Source organism: Lutra lutra, chromosome 3 (genome assembly GCF_902655055.1).
Source record: "Lutra lutra chromosome 3, mLutLut1.2, whole genome shotgun sequence".
Classification (NCBI taxonomy): Eukaryota; Metazoa; Chordata; class Mammalia; order Carnivora; family Mustelidae; genus Lutra; species Lutra lutra.
Genome location: NC_062280.1, coordinates 4,645,723 through 4,668,094, shown reverse-complemented (window position 1 = coordinate 4,668,094; position 22,372 = coordinate 4,645,723). Strand labels below are relative to the sequence as shown.

The window sequence follows — 22,372 nt, the reverse complement described above, 5'->3', positions numbered from 1 at the left end:
TTAAGGTAAATTCATTTAAATAATTTTCTTACATTGTTTAAAGATCAAGTCCCAACCAAATCTTTTCAGTTTTTTTAAAAGATTTTATTTATTTATTTATTTATTTATTTGAGAGAGAGAGAGAACGTGTGAGAACGAGCAGGGGGTAGGGGGTGGAGGGAGAGGCGGACTCTGCTGAGCAGGGGGGGCCTGAGGAGGGGCTCCATCCAAGGACTCCGAGATCATGACCTGAGCTGAAGGCAAATACTTAATCGACTGAGCCACCCAGGTATCCCCAAATCTTTTCACTTTCGTTGTCCCTATTTTAACAGATTCATTTTAAGTGGACTTGGGGTACCGGTCATCTGAGGAAATTAGGGTCTCTGTAAACATCCTCGATTCATCTCCCTGGCTAGCAGGTGCAGTCTGAGATCATGCTTCGCTAGTGTCCCCTGGCTAGTTCGTCCAACCCAGGACTAAGCAGATAGTGGGGACTCACAGATTCCGCAAATGTGACAAATGACCTGCTGACTGACCGGCTCACGTGTAGTTTTTGCCGGCGAAGGACGGTGTTTCTCCATTATCCCTCCCTGACCCGACAGGAGCTGGCCTCTGTTCTCTCCGAAGGTTCCGAGAAGGCCCATCACAAACTTCCTGCTGAAACACTCGGAAAGGCTGGATACATTTAAAACCAATTCAAGCATGTAAAGTCGTTTTAGAAAATAAGCCCCGCATCCCAAGGGCTCCGCCGAGGAGGGCCGTGTCTCAGAACAGGTGTGCCACTTCACTGAACAGGAATTTGGAAATGTCAAACGTTAGAGGCACTTCAGAAACCCCGACTCAGCCGGCCCGACACTTACACTTGCGGCACGTGTCAATAAATGACGCGCAGAGCTAGGTATTTGAGAAACTCTCTCGGCACAGATTCAGAATTAGCTGAGCCAAATCAGCATGGTAGGTTCTTAAAGAGACTACACTTTTTTGGGTTTTTCCTTTTCGATTTTACTTCTCAAAAAGAAACTCTGTATTTTAGAAAACGGTCATTCCAAACCTCACCTTCTATTATGTGACCGGCACACATCAGGGCACATGTTTTCACATTCCTGAAACTCAGGCTCTTTCAACTTACGCTGCATCCCCAGTCGCAAGAGTCCTAAGCACTGGGCTGTCTTTTCTCGTCATTCTCGGGGTGGCTTCTGTTACTTTGGAAATTAAAAACTCACAAGACCAGCTTGGCTGCAAGTACCCTTTTCAACGGAGCCCCTCCCAGTGCAACACGTTCCTCCTGCCGCCCCTCGTCCTTCTAGGGCAAAGGCAAACAATACTTTCCGTTGCAATAACCTGTATCCAGGAAAACACACGCGCGCGCACACACACACACACACACACACACACCCGTAGCATAGCAGCCAGAGAAAAGTTTACGAGCTCTAGCCAACTGCAGGCCGGGGAGCGAAGCCAAATTCGCATGTGTCTCTCCGCCTCTGGATGAAGTCATGGTTGAAACATGGCCCTGAACTTCTGTTACAAAGGGATAGAGACGGAGGAAAGAAAACCTGCAGGAAAGAGCCCGGGGCCAAGGAGCACGGGGTCAGGAAGTGTGCGGCCGCTTCTGCACCCTGAGTGGTTGTCGGGTCTGTGAACTTCGCCTCCCACTGGGTGGAGTCGGGCTTTTAAGAGCGGCTGGAATGCAGTTCCCCTGGTCCGTGGAGCCGTCGGTGCGTGTGACCCTCGGCCGGTCCCGGAGAGCCGGGCTCTGAGCGCAGAGCCGCGGTTCGCTCCCATCCTTCCCGCCCCGGGAGCACCTTCCGCCCTGCCCAGCCATGGGGGACGACCTCGCCCAAGCCGAGAAGCTGCAGCACCTGGGCTCTGGCACGTGGCAGGAGAAGCCACCCAGCCCCAGCCTAGCGCCCTCCTCCACACCGAGCCCCAGCCTGAACCTGGGGAGCACGGAGGAGGCCCTCCGGGACAGCGCGCAGGTGAACGCCGTCACGGTGCTCACGCTGCTGGACAAGCTGGTGCACATGCTGGACGCGGTGCAGGAGAACCAGCACCACATGGAGCAGCGGCAGATCAGCCTGGAGGGCTCCGTGAAGGGCATCCAGAACGACCTCACCAAGCTCTCCAAGTACCAGGCGTCCACCGGCAACACCGTGAGCAAGCTGCTGGAGAAGTCGCGCAAGGTCAGCGCGCACACCCGGGCCGTCAAGGAGCGCATGGACCGGCAGAGCGCTCAGGTGAGGCGGCTGGAGGCCAACCACGCCCAGCTGCTCCGGCGCAACCACTTCAAGGTGCTCATCTTCCAGGTCAGTGCCCCCCCACGCCTCCCCCCTGCGCAGCTGGGGCCCCTCCGGCCTCGTGATCTCAGCCCGCCTGGCCCTCCAGGCCATTTGGGCATCTGTCCTGCCTGTCGGGGACCACGCACACGCAGCATTGTCCCTGTCCGCCTTAGCAGGAGGCGGCGGGATCCGCGCGGGGGTGCGACCTCTGGGGTCACCGCAGCCTCAACCCACGGCGGATGCCCGGGGGTCCGCAGGCCAGGGTCGTGCGTTAGGGAGCACCTGGAGGCAGTCCGCGGTTGGGAGGGGAGCAGGTGCACGCACCCTGGTCACATTCGTTGGTCTCTGCTCTCCGACTGCAGCTGTTAGCCGGGAAGGGCACGTTCCTTCCGTGGCTGTTGATTAACTCTTTGTGGAAATGAGACAATCGTGCGAGCTGGTTTTTACATCAAGTCAAATTCATGACTGTCTCTTAGTGGAGAAGACACCCGTGTGTGGGGGACTAACCAAGTATTGAAGACGGATTCCCTCAGAGTTGAGCTAGTCTCTTCCTTGAAGATTCTTTTGGCCAAAGCAGTCTTTGTTGAGTTATTTTCCTCGGCAACGATGCACTAAGAATACAGAGTGTAACTCTTCGCGAGCGCGCCTGGTGGGCTTGTTTTGGCCCAGGGAAACCACAACAGTAAGGTAAAACAGAAGCAGTGTTACCAGCCACAATCACGGAGGCTCGTCTTGAGTATTTTCTCCTTAAATGGTTGCCTTAGAATAAAAAGGCCACTTAATTTTTTTAATGCATCAATGATGCAATTAACGTCGCAAGAGGGTATCTGGGGACAGGGAGATAGCGTGCGGCTGTTGTTCCGCCAAGTGGTGGGCATTTGTGCGTCCCGGGGCAGCCCGGCCTAATGCTGGAAGCCCTTCCGCCCGGTGGAACGCAGCCAACGCAGAGCCCAGGAAGCAGTTGCCATCCCGCCCCAGGGCTGTCTCCTTGTGACCATGTGAATAGGAGAGGGTTTCAAAGCCATGGAGGGGAGAGGCTATAACCAACTGTTTGATTGTGAAAGGCACACAAGAAGAGCCTTCATCTCCCAAGGGAGATTTAGAAATTGGAATTTAACCGAGGGAGCCTTCTTTTTTCTAAATGAATCTGCTCTGCCAAGTTAGAACCTAAGCCTCCTTCCCTCCATAAAAGGAAGGACTCATCCTGCTGCTTTTTTGTCCTCCCCAAATTGCACTTGATGTAAAGCTTCAGGCACTGATGACCTCCTATGCCTTGCAGGCTCTCGCAGCCTAGACATGTTTTAGCTTTTCATGCAAATGGGGGAGCTTTTCATGCACCAGATGAACTGAAAAGAGATATGGTGACTGCTCCTTTCTTAAGCGATGTAAGATCCTTACTTTATTAGCCTAAAAGATATTAGAAATCTCAGCTCTCAAGACATTTCTAAATTAAATACTGATCTCCAAACAAAACCAAACATGTACAGACATGTTTAAATCTGAGTCATCAGAGGAAATGTTCCTCCTTCCCATGGGAATCAGGGAGATTGTCTCTTGTCCTCTATCCCTCCGTTAAGGGGGCAGGAGGGGAGGACCTAGTAGGGGGAGATCATCATTTGTCAGGATCGGTTTACGTTTCCTTTTGCCATGGGCGTTCTGTAGATGTTGGGGGGGCAGGGATGGAGAAGACACATGACTCACAATTCAAGAGAACAATAAATCTGACATATGAAAAAAACAAAAAAACAAAAACCACGGTTGGGGAACTTAAGGACTAGATCTGCTGTTGAGCCCTACCTCAGTCTTCAGTTTGGGACTGACAGGTGTGAAGCTGCAGCCAGAAATAGTAGCAGTTCTCCGTATGGTGAGTAGACGGCAAAACGGGGTGCGCGAGCGAGGTGGGCGCTTCCCAGAGAGCCCAGAGCAGTGTCTTCAGGCTCCGCGGTGCACGTTCTACTGAGCTGCCCCAAGGACACTCCTTTTTTTATTTTAGAAAGAGCAGTTTAGGAGTCAAGGAGCTGGACCTTTCTTCAACTATGGAAGACACTTTAGTAGCCTGAAGGATATCCGAAGTCTCCATTCTCAAGATATTGTAAGGTGATTATTTTGACAGACACAGACAGGTGCGATCTCCTAGTGGACGAAGGGCCGGTCTCTCTCTGAAAGCGGGGTGTCCAGGTCAGTGGCTGCGCCCGTGGCTGGGACATCGGCGTGTGCTAGAGAGTGCTCTGGGTTCGGGCTTGAGAAGCTCTGTTTTGTCGGACGGACCCTGGTTCATATTCGAGTTTCACCGCCTGCAGCTCCCGGATCTTGTGCACACTTCACACCTCTCTAAGCTTCTGTTTTCTCATCTGTACGCTGAGGCTGTTAATAGGAGCAAAACACTGTTGAGCTCTTTCCGTAAGCTCGGCATGCTCTAAGTGTCTTTCTGCGTGTTATCTCATTTCCCCCAATTTACAGATGGGATGTGGAGATTCAAAGATGTTTCTGTCTTGTTGATGTTATCTGGGAAGAAAGGAGCGTGGCGGGGTAGGCACGGCCGCGTACCTCGTTGCGTGTGTGCTCTTCTGCGTGAAGGCTGCTTCCTGCCTGCCTCTCCTACGGGTGAGGAGTGAATGGAATAACCTTTTAAAATGGTTAGAGAGGGACCCCTGGGTGGCTCAGTTGGTTAAGCAGCTGCCTTCGGCTCGGGTCATGGTCCCAGCGTCCCGGGATCGAGTCCCACATCGGGCTCCTTGCTCATCGGGGAGCCTGCTTCTCCCTCTGCCTCTGCCTGCCATTCTGTCTGCCTGTGCTTGCTCTCTCTCCCTCTCTCTCTCTGACAAATAAATAAATAAAATCTTTAAAAAAAATAAAAATAAAAATAAAATGGTTAGAGAGGGGCGCCTGGGTGGCTCAGTGGGTTAAAGCCTCTGCCTTCAGCTCGGGTCATGATCCCAGGGTCCTGGGATCGAGCCCCGCGCATCATTGGGCTCTCTGCTCAGCAGGGAGCCTGCTTCCTCCCTTCTCACTCTCTGCCTGCCTCTCTGCCTACTTGTGATCTGTCAAAAAAAAATAAATAAAATCTTAAAATGGTTAGAGACCGGCACGGCGTCTCAAGGGACAGCAGCTCTTCTTGGGGCATCTGAAATGCATTTGCACAGAACGGAGGCTACACTTCTGCTTGGTTAGAAATGTGCCTCTTGAGTAACAAACGACCCCTCCCTACCCAAGACCTTAAAATGGCGAGGCTTGCGCTTTTTAGTTGGGACATTGTATGACAGCTGTCATGTTGAAATCAGTATTATGTCCACAACACACCATGAGAGCAAAGGGCCGACCCAAAATAGAGCCTTCCCGTGGCAGGAGTCTTCACGGAGTGACAGCGGGTGGGTAAGAGAATGAGGCGGCAGATGATACACCAGGTACCGCCTCAAACGTAATTCGTCATTTTCAGTCCACTCAAATCCTATGCTAGACTTTCCTCGACTAAATCCATTGGTTTTGTAGTATAAAACAAACAAAACATCTGATGTGAACATTAACAATAGAAAAAGAGAGCGGGAAGAAACTGCGTCACTTGCTTGAGCACTTTTAGTACATAATGTCCAGACGATTGGGCTTCCAGTTTGCGAAGTCCTGTTGTGTCCTCCAGAATCTGCAGGTGCTTCCTGGTTGGTCACTCCGTTGGTTTGTCGACCACTCCTTTAAACTCCAAACTTTGTCCTTATTTTATCCTGTTTGAAAAAAAACATTATTGGGCACTTGGGTGGCTCAGGTGGTTGAGCATCTGCATTTAGCTCAGGTTGTGAATTCGGGATCCTGGGATGGAGCCCTGTGTTGGGCTGAGCAGGGAGTCTGCTTCTCCCTCTCCCACAGTCCCTCCCCACTGCTCATGCGCTCTCTCTCTCGATCTCTCTCTCTCTCAATAAATAAATGAAATCTTTAAAAAATAAAAATAAAATATATAATCTATTTATTTACTTAAATGTCTGCTGAACTTACCACATCATTGTGGCGTGAAAGCCCCTCATGTCTTTGGCAATTACTTTAATTACAGTATCTAAAACTAGAGACCATTCCTCTCCCTTTGAGCAATGAAAAAAAAAAACGGTAAAATCCTTATTAATTTTAGCAGCTTTTCTTCTTACACTATTTTATAATAGCTTCGGAACAATGTTTGAATTCAAAATACTGTGACAGGACCCAGTATAAATGAAATAAGACTCAGAGGGATTGGTGATCAAAAAGCAAACGCTGAAGACTAATAAGACTAATGCTTTTTCTGTAAGTATGGCTATCTTTGCCTAAAAATAGCACTTACACTGAAAATCAGTGAATTTACTGTTAAAAAGGGAATTTTCACTGTTGATTGAAGAGCCTAGAATCTCACAGGTAACTGGCCAGGAGGGTGTGGTGCCCACTTATGCCTTAAGGTTCTCGTAATGATTATCTGAAAAAGCAGTTTGGGAATGATTTCCAATCTAGGGAACAAAATGAGAGTACTCATGGACAGCTTACACTTTCATCCACATAAAATTGTGAAATTGGGTGAAAAGAGTAGAGGCTGGTGTTCACTGTAGGCACATTCATGGAGAATCGGGCCCATCAGTGTGTTCAAATATTCATTGTTTGGCTTCCTTCGATGAGATCAGAATTTGAGAAAAGTGCTAAGAGTGTAACATCTTCAGACTATTTTAAAGTTGAATTTTTTTTTTCAAAGATGGCACTTTCTCCACCCAAAGCCACTGCTCTGAAAACCGCTAAATTATTAAACCTGTAGAAGAAATGAGAATACGGAAAATCAAAGACCTGTTTAGGTGACAACTCGCCATGTTGATGTCACACTGATTAACATTCCCATAATGGGGTATTGGTTTTGATGTGAGGCTTACCCCGTTCCCTTTGAGTTTCTGAGATAAACAAAATACTGGCTTCTAAGTGTTATTATTTGTACTTACGGAAGGTGAGCACTGCCTCAGGCATGTTAAGTGAATAACTGATTATTGTTTCTTCAGAAGAATCATTACTTTCTCTCATTTATTAAAAACTAGACTGTTTCTCAGATGCAGCCCTCCCACGTGCACGCGGCCCCCTCCGTCGTTTTGCAATCTGGATCTGGTAGAACTGAGTGAGTGACAAACATTCTCCAGGGCAGCTCAGGTCCTAGAGTTGGGACTCTTGCATGAAAAGAAACCTGTTTGGCGTTTGTACACTGGGAGAACACTTCTGAAATTTGTTAATTATTTTTCATGGGATTTACATTAATATCAGAAAATCAAACGTCTTGGAGCTGGAAAGTACTTTAATAATCATTTGGTTTAACCTCATTTTATATCAAAGCAGCTAAGGCCCTGGGAAAGTGACTAACAAGGTTTCCTTTTCTTAATAATAGAAATTACAGAGCTGAATGGCAAAATGAAGTAAAAACAAACACTGTATTCCCACTACGGCAAAGTTCATGTTTACTGGGTTTTCTACACCAGCTTTTAAATAATTCACAATGATTTGTTTTCCATTTTGTGGTGGGCGTGTGTGTGTGTAACAAAGAATACCTAACCAGTGTGATTTTAAAAAAGAATTGAACCCTTGATAACACTGAAAAATAATGAAACTTTTAAATCCTCCACAATGTGAAAGACTGCTCAGGGATTATAACTAATGCATTTTATTCTTATGACTTGCTGATTCTACCGACAGCTACCTTAGGGGTGCAGTTCTAATCAATGGCTTTATCCACTTGGCAATCTATACCTCAGAAACACAAATTGGAGAAAACCATCAATGTGTAAAGGAGACCTATAAATCAGAGTGTCAGGTGGGCATAGTTCCGTTTTAATAACTAGTATCTAGAGGTTATCGGATGCAGCATCCCATGGACTCAAATGTATGGTCCTCCTATCCCTTCAGGATGCCACCACATCCCTGTGGGAATGTGGCAGCCGTAGTTAATTTCTTCTAACAACAGGGATGAGAAGTCAGCAACAAAAGAAGAGAGCGCTGACTTCTCTCCCCTCGCTCAGGCTTTCTCTCTAGGCTTCCTTTTCCCATGCCAGTCACAGAATCTCCTTCTTTTTTAAAGTGTCTACTTCTGTATATGCCCAAAGATTTGCTTCCATGATCTCCAACCCAAGAGGTGCTTGGCAAGTTGGCAACTTTCTCCATGTTGATATCTACATGCACAACCGGGATGGTTAGTTCGTGAGAATCAGTATAAATAGCAAACAAGCTGAAGTGGAAGAAAAAATGCCACTTCTCAGGAGTTCTTTCCATTCCTTTTCTCTTCCGTGCCGCAAGCACATCGTTCATATATGTTTGAAGTGCGCTGTTTAATTCTCCCTTCCTTTGAAAAACTCCTAAGGGTTCTCGTGAAAGGTCAGAACCCAGAGCAGCTGCATTAGTGGCGGCTGAGTACCTTTTTGAAAATAAATCTGTAGGGCAAACAGTCAGCGGCTCTTGGGGGACTCTGCTAGACAGAAGTGCCCAAGAAAGCAATGCAGCCCACCAAGGATTCTTCACGCCACGTTAAGGAGTCACAAACCCAGAAGAGATACATGCGGAAGCGCATAGTTAAGCAGTGATGGAGCTGAGGACGTGTGCTTGGCCCTCCCCCTGGAAGGAGCTGTCTGTACTGGATTCTGTCCGAGAAGGCAGAGCAAAAACATGAGGACAGAAGGCTGAAGGGCAAGTGTCCCTTCACCTCACCAGATGTTTCCACAAGGTGTGTGTGAGAGGACCAAGCAATGGCCCGTGTGCAGGGAAGACGGGGCACCCAGGGACAGCGCCGTTCTAGAAAACCTACTGTCTGAGATGCTGGTTGAGTTTCCACCGTCGTAACAGCCCCTTGATGGTCCCGTACAGGTCCAGGTCTATGTTTTGTTTCACCAAAACAATAGAGATTTTGAGGGAGTGTCGGTATTTTCCCGCTTCTACCGACACAGGATGGAAAGGTAAGACCCGCGTGTGCTCAGACACCTGCAGATTCCTGTGGGAAGGGGAGGCGCTTGCCCTCACACTGGATGCCACAGGCGACCACGGAATAAACCACGTCCTGCAGACAGAACGCAGAACACCACTCAAGGAATAACAGTGACAACGGAAGCTTAAAGCGGTTAGTCAAAAAGACATATCTCACTTGTTTCCAGTTTTATGAAGACCCGCCCAGCTCGTTCTGGATTATGTCCGTTCCCGCTGGGTTTATTTTCAGAGCTGGTGTGAGCACGCTTGAATCAAGGTCCCAGGCGTCCTAGGAAGGAGTTCAGCGGGTCTGCCTCTATCCCTCAGCTGCCCTCCTATGTGCCCGATGTATCCACCACACATCACCACCGACTCACCCGACCTTGCTCAAACCTGTCCCCAAAGGACATGTCACAAGCGAGACCAGAGTTTCGACTCAACAGGAAAGATGTTGTCTTAATAACAAAAAGCACATTTAAGACAAAAGGCAACACTGTTGAATTCTTTTAAAAGCACAGTTACTATGTATACCTCTCTGTTAAGGCTGAAGAAGGGAAGTCATCAGGGTAATTCTCTGAGCACCCACAGAGATCAGGCCATACAAAATGTAGCTGAGCTTAGTTTCAAAGTTTCCCACCCAAATTTCCACTTCCTTCACTGATGACTTGCAATAACATTTCACTGAGTTCTCGGTTTCTGTTTTTCCTCCAAACAGCTCCTGGCAAACTCTCCCAACCCTCTCGTCAAACCCCAGAAGTAATTTTGCTTCTGGACTAAGCATCAGGGCCGTAGCTGTTTCTGTGGTCGCCCCCCTCCCACCCCATGATGCTCATCCACTGAGAATAACGTCTTTCCTGAAAAATGGAAACGATTCCCTTCGGCCTAGGCTCGCCTCATTTTTCAATGGAGCTACAGTCCACAGACTTCCTTCTAAGACACAGAGCTAAGCCCATTCTTTTGTAGTCCTCAAACCTGCCCAAAGGACAGGGGTAATTCCTGTTGCAGCCGCCCACGTCCTTTCTCAGCCCCACCTGAGGCGACGGGCACTCATCCGGCAAGTGGCTACTCAAGCATTCTCGGCGTTGGGGCCTAACCGAACAAGAGACAAAAACTGCCGCTCTCGTGGGGGGTCACACCAGCAAAATAGCAGCAAGTTGAGACTTGAAACATGGGAAAGTCACTCTCTAGAGAAGTCCATGTCATAAATGACTCATGGGAATCCCATCCTCCTTTCAATTTTTTCTTTTTTTTTTTACTTTGTCTTTTGTACTGTGTTCCTGACACTTTCCACGACACTCAGAATGGGTGGTTGTGGAGAGAGCTTTGGGAAGCAGAATCTGTGACTTTACTCTAAAGAGATCCTGTTCAACCAGATTTTGTGCTATTTATCTCTACCCAAGATGTTATCCTTCGTTTGTAACCAGTTTATGGAAAGGACCAGCGTATGAGTGTGTGTGTGTGTGACACAGGGACATGGGAAGACATGGGCTGTATTCAGAGTATCACAGTTATACTACTCCGTGGTTAATAAGAGGGACTTTCAGTTTCTCTGTATCAAACTTTGTGCATTTAGCTTTTGTAAGCAAAAAGGTAAAAGGTGGGCAGGTACTCTCACAGAGTATGTGTTTGATCATGACCCCGATGTTACTGACTTTTCAGTCAATCAAAATTGCAAAACAAGAAGGGAAGGTCCTTCCTGTTAACATGAACTTTACATGAAGTGGAGATCCCGGATAGACCTTTAAATACGAAATCTGGTTATGTCTCAAGCTGAGAGTCTCCTGGATGGCCCACAGTATAATGTGGACACCAAAGCTCTGGTTGAAGCCAGGGTGGGCACGGGCTCGGAAACCTGGCCCACCCCGGCACTCCTACGAGCCCCGAGTGTCCCTGGGAGTACAGTTGGAAGGCTGCTCATTGAGGGCAAGTCCTCTTGTTCTTATCTGGAAGAAACTGAGACCTAAAGAGAGTAGGTTGTTTGCTGAAAGTCCCTCAGCCTGTCAAAAGTCCAGCAGGGCCGACACTCTGGCTCCTGTCACTCCTTCTTTCTACTGAGCTGTTTCTTCCCATAAAAATGTGAAGCCTCCCCTGCCCGTTGGCTCTCGTTAACCCAGTATTCAAAGACCAACATAAAAAATGAAAGGGCTTCCTATGCTGCGTGACCAAGTCTGTCTGAAGTCGTAGCCACCCACCTGGTGGTGTGGGAGCGCCATTGCCCTTGACTCTGAAGGCATGTTCTTGGGCTCTGCTCCCTGAGACACAGGGAGGGGCAGACCTTTGCCTGTGTGCCTGGAGGCTGGAGCAGGAGCTACGCTGGGAACAGTACAGGGAAGGGGGCAGATTCCTGAGCCCTGTCATTCTCAGCTCTGGGTGGGGACCCAAAGTAGTCTTGCCCTAGGAAGCCCCGTATAAAAGAGCCTTGATAAGATACATCAGTGTTCCCACTCAGCACTCTGAAAATGGCCGTGGCATGCTGCCTCTCCTTACTAATGTCCACAAAGGATATCCTAAACCACAAGGCTCCAGGGGTGGGCCCCCAGGAAGGCTGGCCCTTGCTTCTCTTACTCTAAAGTTATGTCATTAGAAAATTAATGTGCAGTTCCAAAAATTAATGTGCAGACGCCAAGGTTGACTATACTTTTACTTCTGGCTCCCACCTGGGGAGGGAACCCTATCAAGGCTTTATATGGGGTCCGATACTTGAGGACTTCCCAGTCCTCTCCCTTGCCCCCATCTTTTATCTTCTAACTCGGCCTCCAGGCTCTTTTGCAGTGGGATTTTGGCAGGAACAGAGCTATCTGACCTTGAAGGAGGGTAGGAGAGAGAGGCCTCTTGGGTTCACAGTCACTTACTTTAGCTCCTTTATCTAGGCAACTTCCTGATCTATCAGAACCACAGCCCACTTCCCGCGCTGCCTGTCACTGATAGGGCCCTTGCCAGCTGCCCTGGTCATATTCCCAACAAGCAGCCCTTGCCCTTATCCAGCCTCCGGGAGTGACTTGACCCGTTTAGTATTAACTCCTCACATTCTAGAAAACAAAAGCCACAAGTGAACGTTTGGTTTCTATCATCCCCCTGTGCCAGAAAGACCGACACAGCAGGTCACAGCAGTTCGGGACAATTTGTGAAATCTGTTATTAACGTGAAATCTACCTGGTCCGTCTTTTCAGGAAGAAAATGAGATTCCTGCCAGTGTGTTTGTGAAGGAGCCGGCCTCCAGCCCCGCCGAAGACAACGGGGAGCTCGCCGACGAGAACAAGTCCCTGGAGGAAACCTTGCACACGGTGGACCTCTCGTCGGACGACGAATTTCCCCTCGAGGAGGCGGCCCTGGACGACAGCGCGGAGGAAAAGGTAGAAGAAAGCAGGGCGGAGAAGATAAAAAGATCTAGCCTCCGGAAAGTAGATAGCCTCAAGAAAGCTTTTTCTCGCCAGAACATCGAGAAACAAATGAACAAGCTGGGCACAAAGATCGTATCAGTAGAGAGGAGAGAGAAGATTAGGAAATCCCTCACCCCCAATCACCAGAAGACATCTTCGGGGAAAAGCTCCCCCTTCAAGGTCTCTCCCCTCACCTTCGGGCGGAAGAAAGTCCGGGCGGGAGAGGGCCCAGCCGAAGCCGAGAGCAAGTCTGAGGACGCGGCGAGCGGCGACCAGATACCCGCCGAGCAGGAGGACGGTCTTTCCGGAACGTCGGCGTCCGGCGCCCTGGCGCGGGGGCAGAGCAGCGAGGGGCTCGCAGGCAGGGCGGCCCCCCGGGGGAGCAACGTCGACCTGACCATTGAGGAGGACGAAGAAGAGCCCTGGGAGGCCGTGGAACAGGCCCGCAAGGTTCACTACGAGGGGGGCGACCGGCTGACCTCGGGGGGCGCGGAGGGCGCGGCGCCGCCGGCGGAGCTCCACGTGGACCAGGCGTCCTGAGCGCCGCGCGCCGGCCCGGCCTGCGCTCCGGGGCCGTGAGGACCAGCGCGCGGAGCCGGCCTCCAGCACGTCCCCTGCGCTGCCCGTCCCGCCCGTCCTCGTCCGAGCCGCCGTCGTTCCCTCGCGGCAGCATCACACGCAGGCCCGAGATCTGACCACCGCCCGCCCGCGCCCCTTCTCGCTGGCTCTTGGGTCCCCTGTCTGTGCAGTTTCTCCAGGATCGCGCGGAAGGAGAGCGGCGGCAGCTGCGCAGCGCGCCCCGTCCGGCCCGGTCACGCGCCCGGAGCTCCTGCAGAGACGCGCCTGCAGCGCGCTTCGGCTTTGGTCGTGCCAGGAGCCCGGGGCACGCGTGCCGGCGCCGGCCCGAAGCCCGCGGAGCTCCGACAAGCGAATGGCTGCGCTTCAAGCGTCCGATACGCGATACCCATATGCGCTGAAGCTACACGTAACTACTTTATACTTCGGGGGGCACTTCAGGTGGAAGAGAAGGTCCAGTTGGTTATTCACTTAATAGAAACCAGTGTCTGAAATGAAATTACTGAAAATGACGGGAAAAAACTGAAAGACTGTAATAGTCAGCTAATAAAGGGAGATGAAGGAAAGCCAGGACTATCAGGGAAAGAAAACCAAGGAGAAGTTGGAAAATAAGAGAAACCAGAAAGGAAGAAGGCCAAAGAGAATGAAGAGAGAAAAAAACTACGTGCTTAGGAAGAAAATATTTACAGTGTTAACTCAAGTATTCCATTCCTTAAGTAATAATTCTAACAAGTTTTATATATCCTGGAATAATAGGTTCTATCTTCACAGTATTCTTACTTTCTAATATTTTCAAAGAATATGAAAACATAGTTTACTGTGTTAAAGTTGCATTTTTCTTAATAAAGACATTACAAATATTTCTCCAGGGAGGTTTAAAAAGATGTCTCTTTAACATGAGAATGAACACAAATCTTCAAAATTCCATGTGCGTCTGTTGGAGGAAGCGGGACCATACTATTCTTTCATGTTTTCCAAATTTGAAATAACCTTTACTCTCCAGATGATGTAACATAGGCCTAGAAAGTTGTTAAAATCAACAGGTTTGACAAGGGAAGGATTCTGTTTTTCCTTTTTGTACATAGGGCTGATTTCATCCCAGGTCATATTTTATTTCACAGAATATTAATATGATTCTTCCAAAAGCATGCTAGTGTATATGGGCACATTTATTCTGACAGAATAATTTTTACTACTGCCTAACATTATACTAAAATAGTGCTTTATCTGTTTTTAATTACAGAATGCTAATGTTTTGAGAAAACTATTGAATTTTAGTTTAGAGACGGTTGTGCGATGGAGCAAACGCCCCACCTTTCGTACATACCACTCACCATATGTAACCTTACAAATAGAAGTAATCCACGACTGTATTAACAAACAACGCGTTGTGTTAGAGAAGGAAAGAAGGATTAACAGATGTATTAATGGCATAACCTATACAGCTCTGTCCTTGTTTGGCAATAATGTACCCCAAATACTAGATTGTTGAACTAACAATGGCTGTGTTAAAGAAGACTAAATAAACCAAAAAATAAAAAGTATATAACAATGTCAATTTTTTTGGCAGAACAATTTTAGAACAAGCAAGAAGAATTGATTTTTAAACTCTCCCACAAACAGAGCTGTAACATTCATCGTTTCCATCTTGATCTCCCCTATTAACTCTGCTTTCTTTTTCCCCTGATCTCATTTAGAAATCCAAGTCTCATTCTTCAAGTTTAACTTTCTTGACATCACTTTGCCAGCCTTGGAGAGCATCTGAATTTATCGCAGCAGCTTGATAAATTTGATAGTTCCATCTGCATTTTTATTGTTTTGTACCAGACCTTATAATGCCTTAAAGAGCCCTGCAAACATGGGTGTATTGAGCGTATGTGCAGTTCATTCACACGGATCAACCTTTGTCTGCGGTGGCACCGTGCACTTGGTAGAGGACTTTGTTCACTCCAGGCCCTGAGCTGGCCTATTTAACCTTTATGAAGTCGCTGTCACTTTCTGCAGCCAGAGTTGGGGGATCCAGAGTTAATGTTCGGTGTATATTTTTCTTTCCAAAAATGCTTATGCTGTTTGTTCCTATAAACCATTTGCATGCTGGCGAAAAGTCACGCTTAAAGCTTTTTAGATTTTATTGACATACATTTATTTTGTGTTCCCCATTTGAAGCATTAAAATTCTAAGTAATAAAACAGTGAATTAGGCCAGATAATTGTTGGAAAACACATACTGTAGGGATTAGAGAGAGCAGCAGTTGTGGAAATGGAAGCTGTTTATTCTGTATCATTGTTGAGTTATTTGCACACTGGTGAGGCTGAAAAGTCCCCAAATTAGATATGTCTTCCTTCTACCCACCCAATAACCCGTTCCTAACTTTATGTGCCTGGAGCTCAGGAACTAGATTAGTTTCCCCCCAAAGACGGGTTATACATTAATAAGCACTGAGATCCGTATCTCAGAAATATAATTCAGGAGTGAAGAAGCATCTCTTATACAGACCACAAATCTCACCGAAATATAGCAAAGATGTCACTTTACTACAAGATCTTATTTTTAATATATACAGACATACGTATTTCAACAGGAATATTTTCCTCTTTCCACTTAGGAATCTAGCATTTGGCTGAATTTCCTTTTATGCATGAAAATAAAAGCTCCATGCTAAGGCCACTTCTGCACGAAATAAAGATTTTTCACATTTATCGTATGATGAAAGCCCAAAATTTTCTGTTTTTAGCACTGCTCATGTGTTTCAGTCCACTGTCAAGAGACGAGACGCTCCTTCCATGGACCAAACCGCTAGTGTAAGTAAAGGTTATAATGAAAGGCATTTCTGACATTAAGACACGAATGCCCAAGCCCAGTTAATTCTTGCTTGAAAGTTGGTTTACTGCCCTGCAGCTCAGGTCTAAACGATTTTATAGCGGAGACTGGGAGTCTGAGGGACTGAGGTACACGCAGCAATCATGATTAACAGTTCCATAGCAACCGCGAGTCTTTTCCTAAAAACCAAGACTCCGACGCAGCTAAACAAGTTTCGGATGAAGTTGGCATCGCGACCTTTGTATTCTGCTCCATTTGGGTGTCGAGACAAAGACTGCGGCAGCCAGGAGCTCATTCCTAAAGGGAACAGGCAGTAACTCACATTATTACATTACTACACCCTTAACGACCCAGCCCTCTCGTTTTTGTTTTAACCACTGCATTACCCTATGGTTTCTGAAACTCTAACAGTATTTTTAACTCTTCACCCAAACTGCCCCAATTAAGAAGCCACACCTTTAGCAAAATGACCTGATGGTCATACATGTGAAGACTTCCCACCACTTTGGGTCAGTCCTACCATGCGCTGAACACAGTATTCTCTCATTTCAGATTTTATTTATTTATTTATTTATTTATTTATTTATTTATTTAAGAGAGAGAGAGCACAAGCAAGGGAGACGGGCTGAAAGAGAAGCCGGCTCCCTCCACTTGGGGCTCGACCCCAGGACCCTGAGATCATGGCCTGAGCTAAAGGCAGAGGCTTAACCGACTGAGCCCCCCAGCAGCCCAGTATTCTCTCACTTAACCACACAAATCCTGTTAGGAAAGTACTGATTTTGCACCTGAGACCTTTGAGGTTAATTCGTACAACTAGCAAGATGGAGGGTTGGGGAGACTCTCCAGAGTTCTTAACGGCTCTAAGTTCTCACTCTTGTTAGAATTCAATTATTTTTCCTTTGAAGTTCACCGACTTAAGACACGTGCAAGTTTGCATAACTACTGAACGTCAGAGCAGCATCCAGCGCAGCCTGAGATCCGTGCCACTGCCAAGACAGACCCCTAATGGTCTCATCCGACTGTGCTTAGTTATGAATCACTTTATGAGCTCTCAGATGGCATAGTAGTGACGTCGTTTATCGTCTATATATGGCATCAGATAGAGCTGCACTTTATAAATGATTTGGGTGCTTGTCACACCAAGGCTAGGAAAACACAGCCCCCAGTTCCCAGGGAGCCACAGAGAGACGATTGTTCGGGTCTGCTGAGGCCACCCAGGGGCTCCCGAGCCTCACGGCATCACCCCTCATCAGTAGCTGCGGGGCTCACTGTGGCATAGTTTAACAAGGGCGAGCTGTCAGCAAGGTGCTGGAATCAGCTCGCTCCAAGATGGCACAGCAAGCCTGCGTCCGACTCACGTAAAAGCAGCATGTCCCTGTGTCATACTAGAGAAACTGCTCTCTCCTGTGGGACACATCCTCTCACAGGCTGAGAAAACGAGCAAACATCAGATCAACAAGGGGGGCGATGCTGGGGGCTGGGGCCGGAGATTGGGTGAATCTTGAGGACACAGAGACCAAGCCTCTGAGTACGATTCCTACAAAACCATCTTCTCAAGGAAAACAGGAGCCAGGTCAAGCGAATGCTGATGTCTCCATCTCTGTGGGCAAGCCACCAGAGACACCCTCCGCGCCAGCCCTCACTCGTCAACGTGGATGCAGGCAGCAGCGTCTTCAAAGGCTTTGGCAGTGGTCACCAACCCGAACGCCTACAGGGCTCACACGGGAGTACAATTGTCCAAGATGGTGGCAGCCGCCGAAGCAAAGTTGTTAGGCGTGGGCACGGCGGGGCACCTTACAGTGCATCTGCCCGGAGGCGGTGCCTTTTTCTAATTCCCAAAAAGGGATGGTACCTTCTGGATGCCGCCCTGGATTGTGGTGAACCGACAGCCATTACCCAATCCCGGTTGCCATCACTTCAACTTCTTTCAGGAAAGGCCAAAATTCAGATCTCTTTGCTCATGAAAATCTCCTGCCTTTTCCTTTTTCGGCAGCAAGCTCAAATCATTTTAAAATGTTGCATGAACCCATCCACTGTCCACTGTCGGGATGTAGCCTAGGTGCAGACCGTCCGTTTCTGACTCCAGGTCCACAGGGATGAGGGCTCTTGGGTCCTCCTTCCCCAGCCTGCGGAACAGGCAGGAGGACAGAAAGCTGGTAACGGGACTGGATGTACCTTGAGAAAAAGCACAAAAACCTTCTTAGGGAAATAAGAAATACAAAAATACTCTCACCAGAACTTGTGAGAAAGTTTTTCTTGGGCGCCTGGGTGGCTCAGTGGGTTAAGCCTTTGCCTTCAGCTCAGGTCATGATCTCAGGGTCCTGGGATCGAGTCCCACATCAGGGTCTCTGCTAGGCAGGGAGCCTGCTTCCTCCTCCCTCTTTCTCTCTCTGCCTGCCTCTCTGCCTACTTGTGATCTCTCTCTGTCAAATAAATAAAATCTTTAAAAAAAAAAAGAAAGAAAGTTTTTCTTGCTGCTTCCTAAATTTGCTGTTAATGCTGTTTAGTTAACTTGAGGAGGAGACAGTCTCCAGTCACACTGGAAGACGGTTGTATGTTCTCTAATAGGAAAACACCGCTCGCTGTGAATAGCATCACTAGCTACCTCTGGGTCACTCGCAGATCCCTCGGATGTCTAAAGGACTAGTATTTTTGGTAAACTGAGCATAGGTTATGACTACCCCACTTCCATATTTTTATTTGAAAACTACCAAATCCTGTCAATAACCTGGACTTTCTGTGCATGACAAAAGTAAGTATGCATTCTGCTTTGCCATATGTCACAGTAAAATTGCCAGCCAGCACCTTACGTCTTCAACTTTTTATCGTGAGTAATGAAGTTCTAATGGGAAAAAACAGGACTCAATTTTTTGGATCCTAAATTGCGCCTTCAGAGCTCAGGGTTGGGGGAAAAAACTGGACTAGATGTAGCACAAGAGGCAAGATGTCCTTTGTTAAGGAGAAACTTCTGCTTGCAACCACCTGCAGCTCTAAGAAAGCACAGGGAGTAGCTGCGTCCCCGAACCCAAGGTCCACTGTGCGTTAACTACCTCCCAACCTCAGCCACGTGTGGCGAAAACAGTGTGCTCTGCTGAGTGTGCCCTTATTTGGAAAACAAAATTTCCTAGGGGCTTTAAGTCAATAATTTTAAGTCACTACGTAATAAAAGGAAATCCACTTCGAGGGTGGATGGGGGAAAGCAGTATCTTAGTTTATGGGGTTGCCCCTGAAATTAACCAGAGGACAGGAAACTGATATACATTGGGTATAATTTCATTATGACCTACAGTTCTCTTTTTCCTTCCTACCATCACTCTTTTTATTGTCAGAGACCAAAAGACCCTTCCCAACTACCTTGTAGCTAGATTTTAAGAGATTAAATAAAAGCAGTTAGACCGGAATTATCTAATAACCACAGGAAGGTTTTCTCCTTCTATTTCTGCAAGAAACATTTAAAAATCACCTTGTTTTATTGACATTAATACATTTATTCAGCATCTATGTGTGCCAGGCCCCATGTTGGGCCCATGGGTGAGAGAGAAGAGTAAGAGAAGTTTTTGCCATTTAGAAACTTTGTATTGAGAAAAGGGAAAGTGCTGAGAATCCCCCAGATAAAGAATTTGAACTTACAGTAGCAAAGCAAGAGGAAACAAATAATTTGAAAGAAAAATAAATCTCCAGCCTTGAGGAAGTAGTTATTTGAAAAATAGTCACTCATGATAGTTACTGGAGATACGGTAGCTTGGCTGTGTAGCATATCATAAATGTCCAGGATAGAGATGGAGGGAAGCTAGATTGTGGAACGTGTAGTTGTACAGACTTAAAGAACACACAGGAATAAGAATTTTTCTGCTCTAAAGTATGAAACAAAATGGTAGAGGGGAGACGAAGCAGAAGAAAATCTATAGTCTTCAAAATGCAATATTGACAGCAGGCACATTCATTTGTTTTAATTAGCAAGTAAATATTGGACACATACTGTCTGCCAACCCCTGGGAAAGCCCCTGGGTTCACTAGGTAGATGGGAACAGCCGAGCAGACACTCTGTCCCCTCCCACCATCCCAGCACGGCCGGCAGCAAACTGCACGCTTAGTCACTCTCTGGCCAAAAGTGTTCACATTGGTTTTGATGTGGTTGTTTAATTTAGGGAATTTTCCCTCCTGAAAACACATTACTAACTTATAATGTTACATACTATCTTTTCTAGGATGAGACAGGGATGAATAAATTTAAAAAAACACAATGAAAATCAATGAGAAATTTTGACTTTCCTTAGGTACAGTAACTTAACATCCAACTTCAAAAGCACATGTTATCCTTACAATAAGGGTTGGGTTTTTTTAATAGCATATCTTAAATTTCTTTATTTAATTAAAAATGTAATTAAGCAGGGAAAAAATGGCCCATCAGCCTAGTGGCCAGGTAATCCCTGATGTAATTGTTCATTTTCTTAAAAATATTACAGAAAACTAATAGTTTTCTGTCACTGTGTAATAAGTGACCACAAACTTAGCAGCATTAAATAACCCCCACTTATTAGCTCACGGTTCAGTCGGTCAGAAACCCAGCATGATGGGGCTGGGATCTCTGCTCCATATATCCAAGGCTGAAATCAAGGTATTGGCTGGACTGAGTCCTTGTCTGGAGGCTCTGGGGAAAATCTGCTTCCAAGCTCCTTCTCGTTAGCAGAACCCAGTTCCCTGCCATTGCAGGACAGCGGTCCCCATTTGCTAGCTGGCTATCAATCAGAGACTACTCTCAGCTCCTCAAGGCTGCTCACATCCCTTACCATGTCATCCTCTCCATCTTCACAGCAGCAATGGCACATTCAACCCTTTATGTTCTTTGAATCTCTGACTTCTTCCTTTTGTTCTTCTTTTTACCTCCCTTCCCCAACCCCTTCCTTCTCCTTCTTCTTCTTCCAGCCGAAGAAACTCCATCTTTAAAGGGCTCCTGTGATTAGGTCAGGACTACCTGGATAATCTCTCTCTCTCTCTCTTTTAAAGATTTTATTTATTTGTTTGTCAAAGAGATAGAGAGAGTACAGGCAGGCAGAGTGGCAGGTAGAGGCAGAGCAAGGAGCCTGATGTGGGACTCGATCCCAGGATGCTGGGATCATGACCTGAGCTGAAGGCAGCTGCTTAATGGACTGAGCCACTCAGGCATCCCTGGATAATCTCTCTTAAATCACATCATAGAACATAAATAAAATCACAAGAGTAAAATTCACCATATTCGCAGAGCTGAAGATTATGCAAAGCATGGAATCTGGGGAAGTGGGAAATCTTGGGTCCATCTTAGAGTTTTGCCTACACAGAATGAAACATGGTAAGGAAATTCAAACGATATGAAGAGGTCCACATTCAATGGAAATTGAAGCCAGCCCTTTCCCACTTCTTCTAACATCATATTCCAGTGGTAACCATGGTCAAAGGGTTTCCTACCTATCCTAGGAAAAAAAATATGTAAGACATATATGCAAGTCTACATTTTCTCTGTATATTTAAGTATTCAGGATCTTCCTGAGCTGTTCTCCTATGCTCTCCCAAGGCGTTCTTTCCTTAGTGGTAAATGTGGATCTACATTATTCTTTTTCACAGCTACCTAGGAGGTTTTTATTTCCTTAATAATTACATAAGAATAAGCAAAGGGATCCACAATGACTCATCCCTGAGATGAAGACAGATTATTCATTATTCCAAGGATTTTAAACTGTGGGGACAGTTTGAAGAAGACCCACTGTTCTTTCTTAGAGCAGATGGATTCTCCTGGAGTCCCTATTTTGGAATGGAGTCAACTAATTCATCTCCAAAATAAAATCAAATAATCACTTCTGGAGGAAGTGATCTATTTAGACACAAAAGGATTTTAACAGAATTTCCTCTCATGTAAAGAAAAAGTCCAAAAAAAAAAAAAAAAAAGAAGAAGAAGAAAGATGAGGAGGAAAATCAGGGGGAGGGGGAAGAAAAGATGGAGGAGAGGAGGAGGAGAGAGAGGAAGAGAAGGAAGAAAATAGAGATGCAGAATAAACCAGTTGAAATCAAACTGAGGTCAGGAATGCTTCTGAGCTTCAGGACAGGAATAAAGTTCTACGCTGACCATGACCTCATCTTTTCTCCATAGCAACACCAAAGAAGTAAAAAGTATTTTATTTCTTTTTTTCCATAAAAGATGCATTTCTTTCTAATTATTGTCATTCTAAAGTTCTTGAATGACAACGTTTGATCTATGGCTTTAGAATGCCCATTTTTCATATCTGTTTCTTCTAAGTACAAAAAGACAAAGAGACTTCCACTCCCTTTCATCGTTCTTTGAATAGGACTAGACATTAAAAAAAATAGATTTACATTACTAGTCATAACCCTCAACTCCCAAAGCTCCCACAGAACCCACATATTCAA

At 46.7% G+C, this 22,372-nt stretch overlaps 1 protein-coding gene across 1 annotated transcript; it reads left to right on the top strand.

Moving 5' to 3' along the window:
- The first annotated feature begins 1,550 nt into the window (after positions 1–1,550).
- Positions 1,551–14,694, top strand: CAVIN2 (caveolae associated protein 2). The gene is made up of 2 exons (XM_047720626.1): positions 1,551–2,285; positions 12,365–14,694. The coding sequence occupies exons 1-2, from the start codon at positions 1,803–1,805 to the stop codon at positions 13,112–13,114; spliced, it is 1,233 nt and encodes a 410-aa protein (XP_047576582.1). The 5' UTR covers positions 1,551–1,802; the 3' UTR covers positions 13,115–14,694.
- Positions 14,695–22,372: the final 7,678 nt, after the last annotated feature.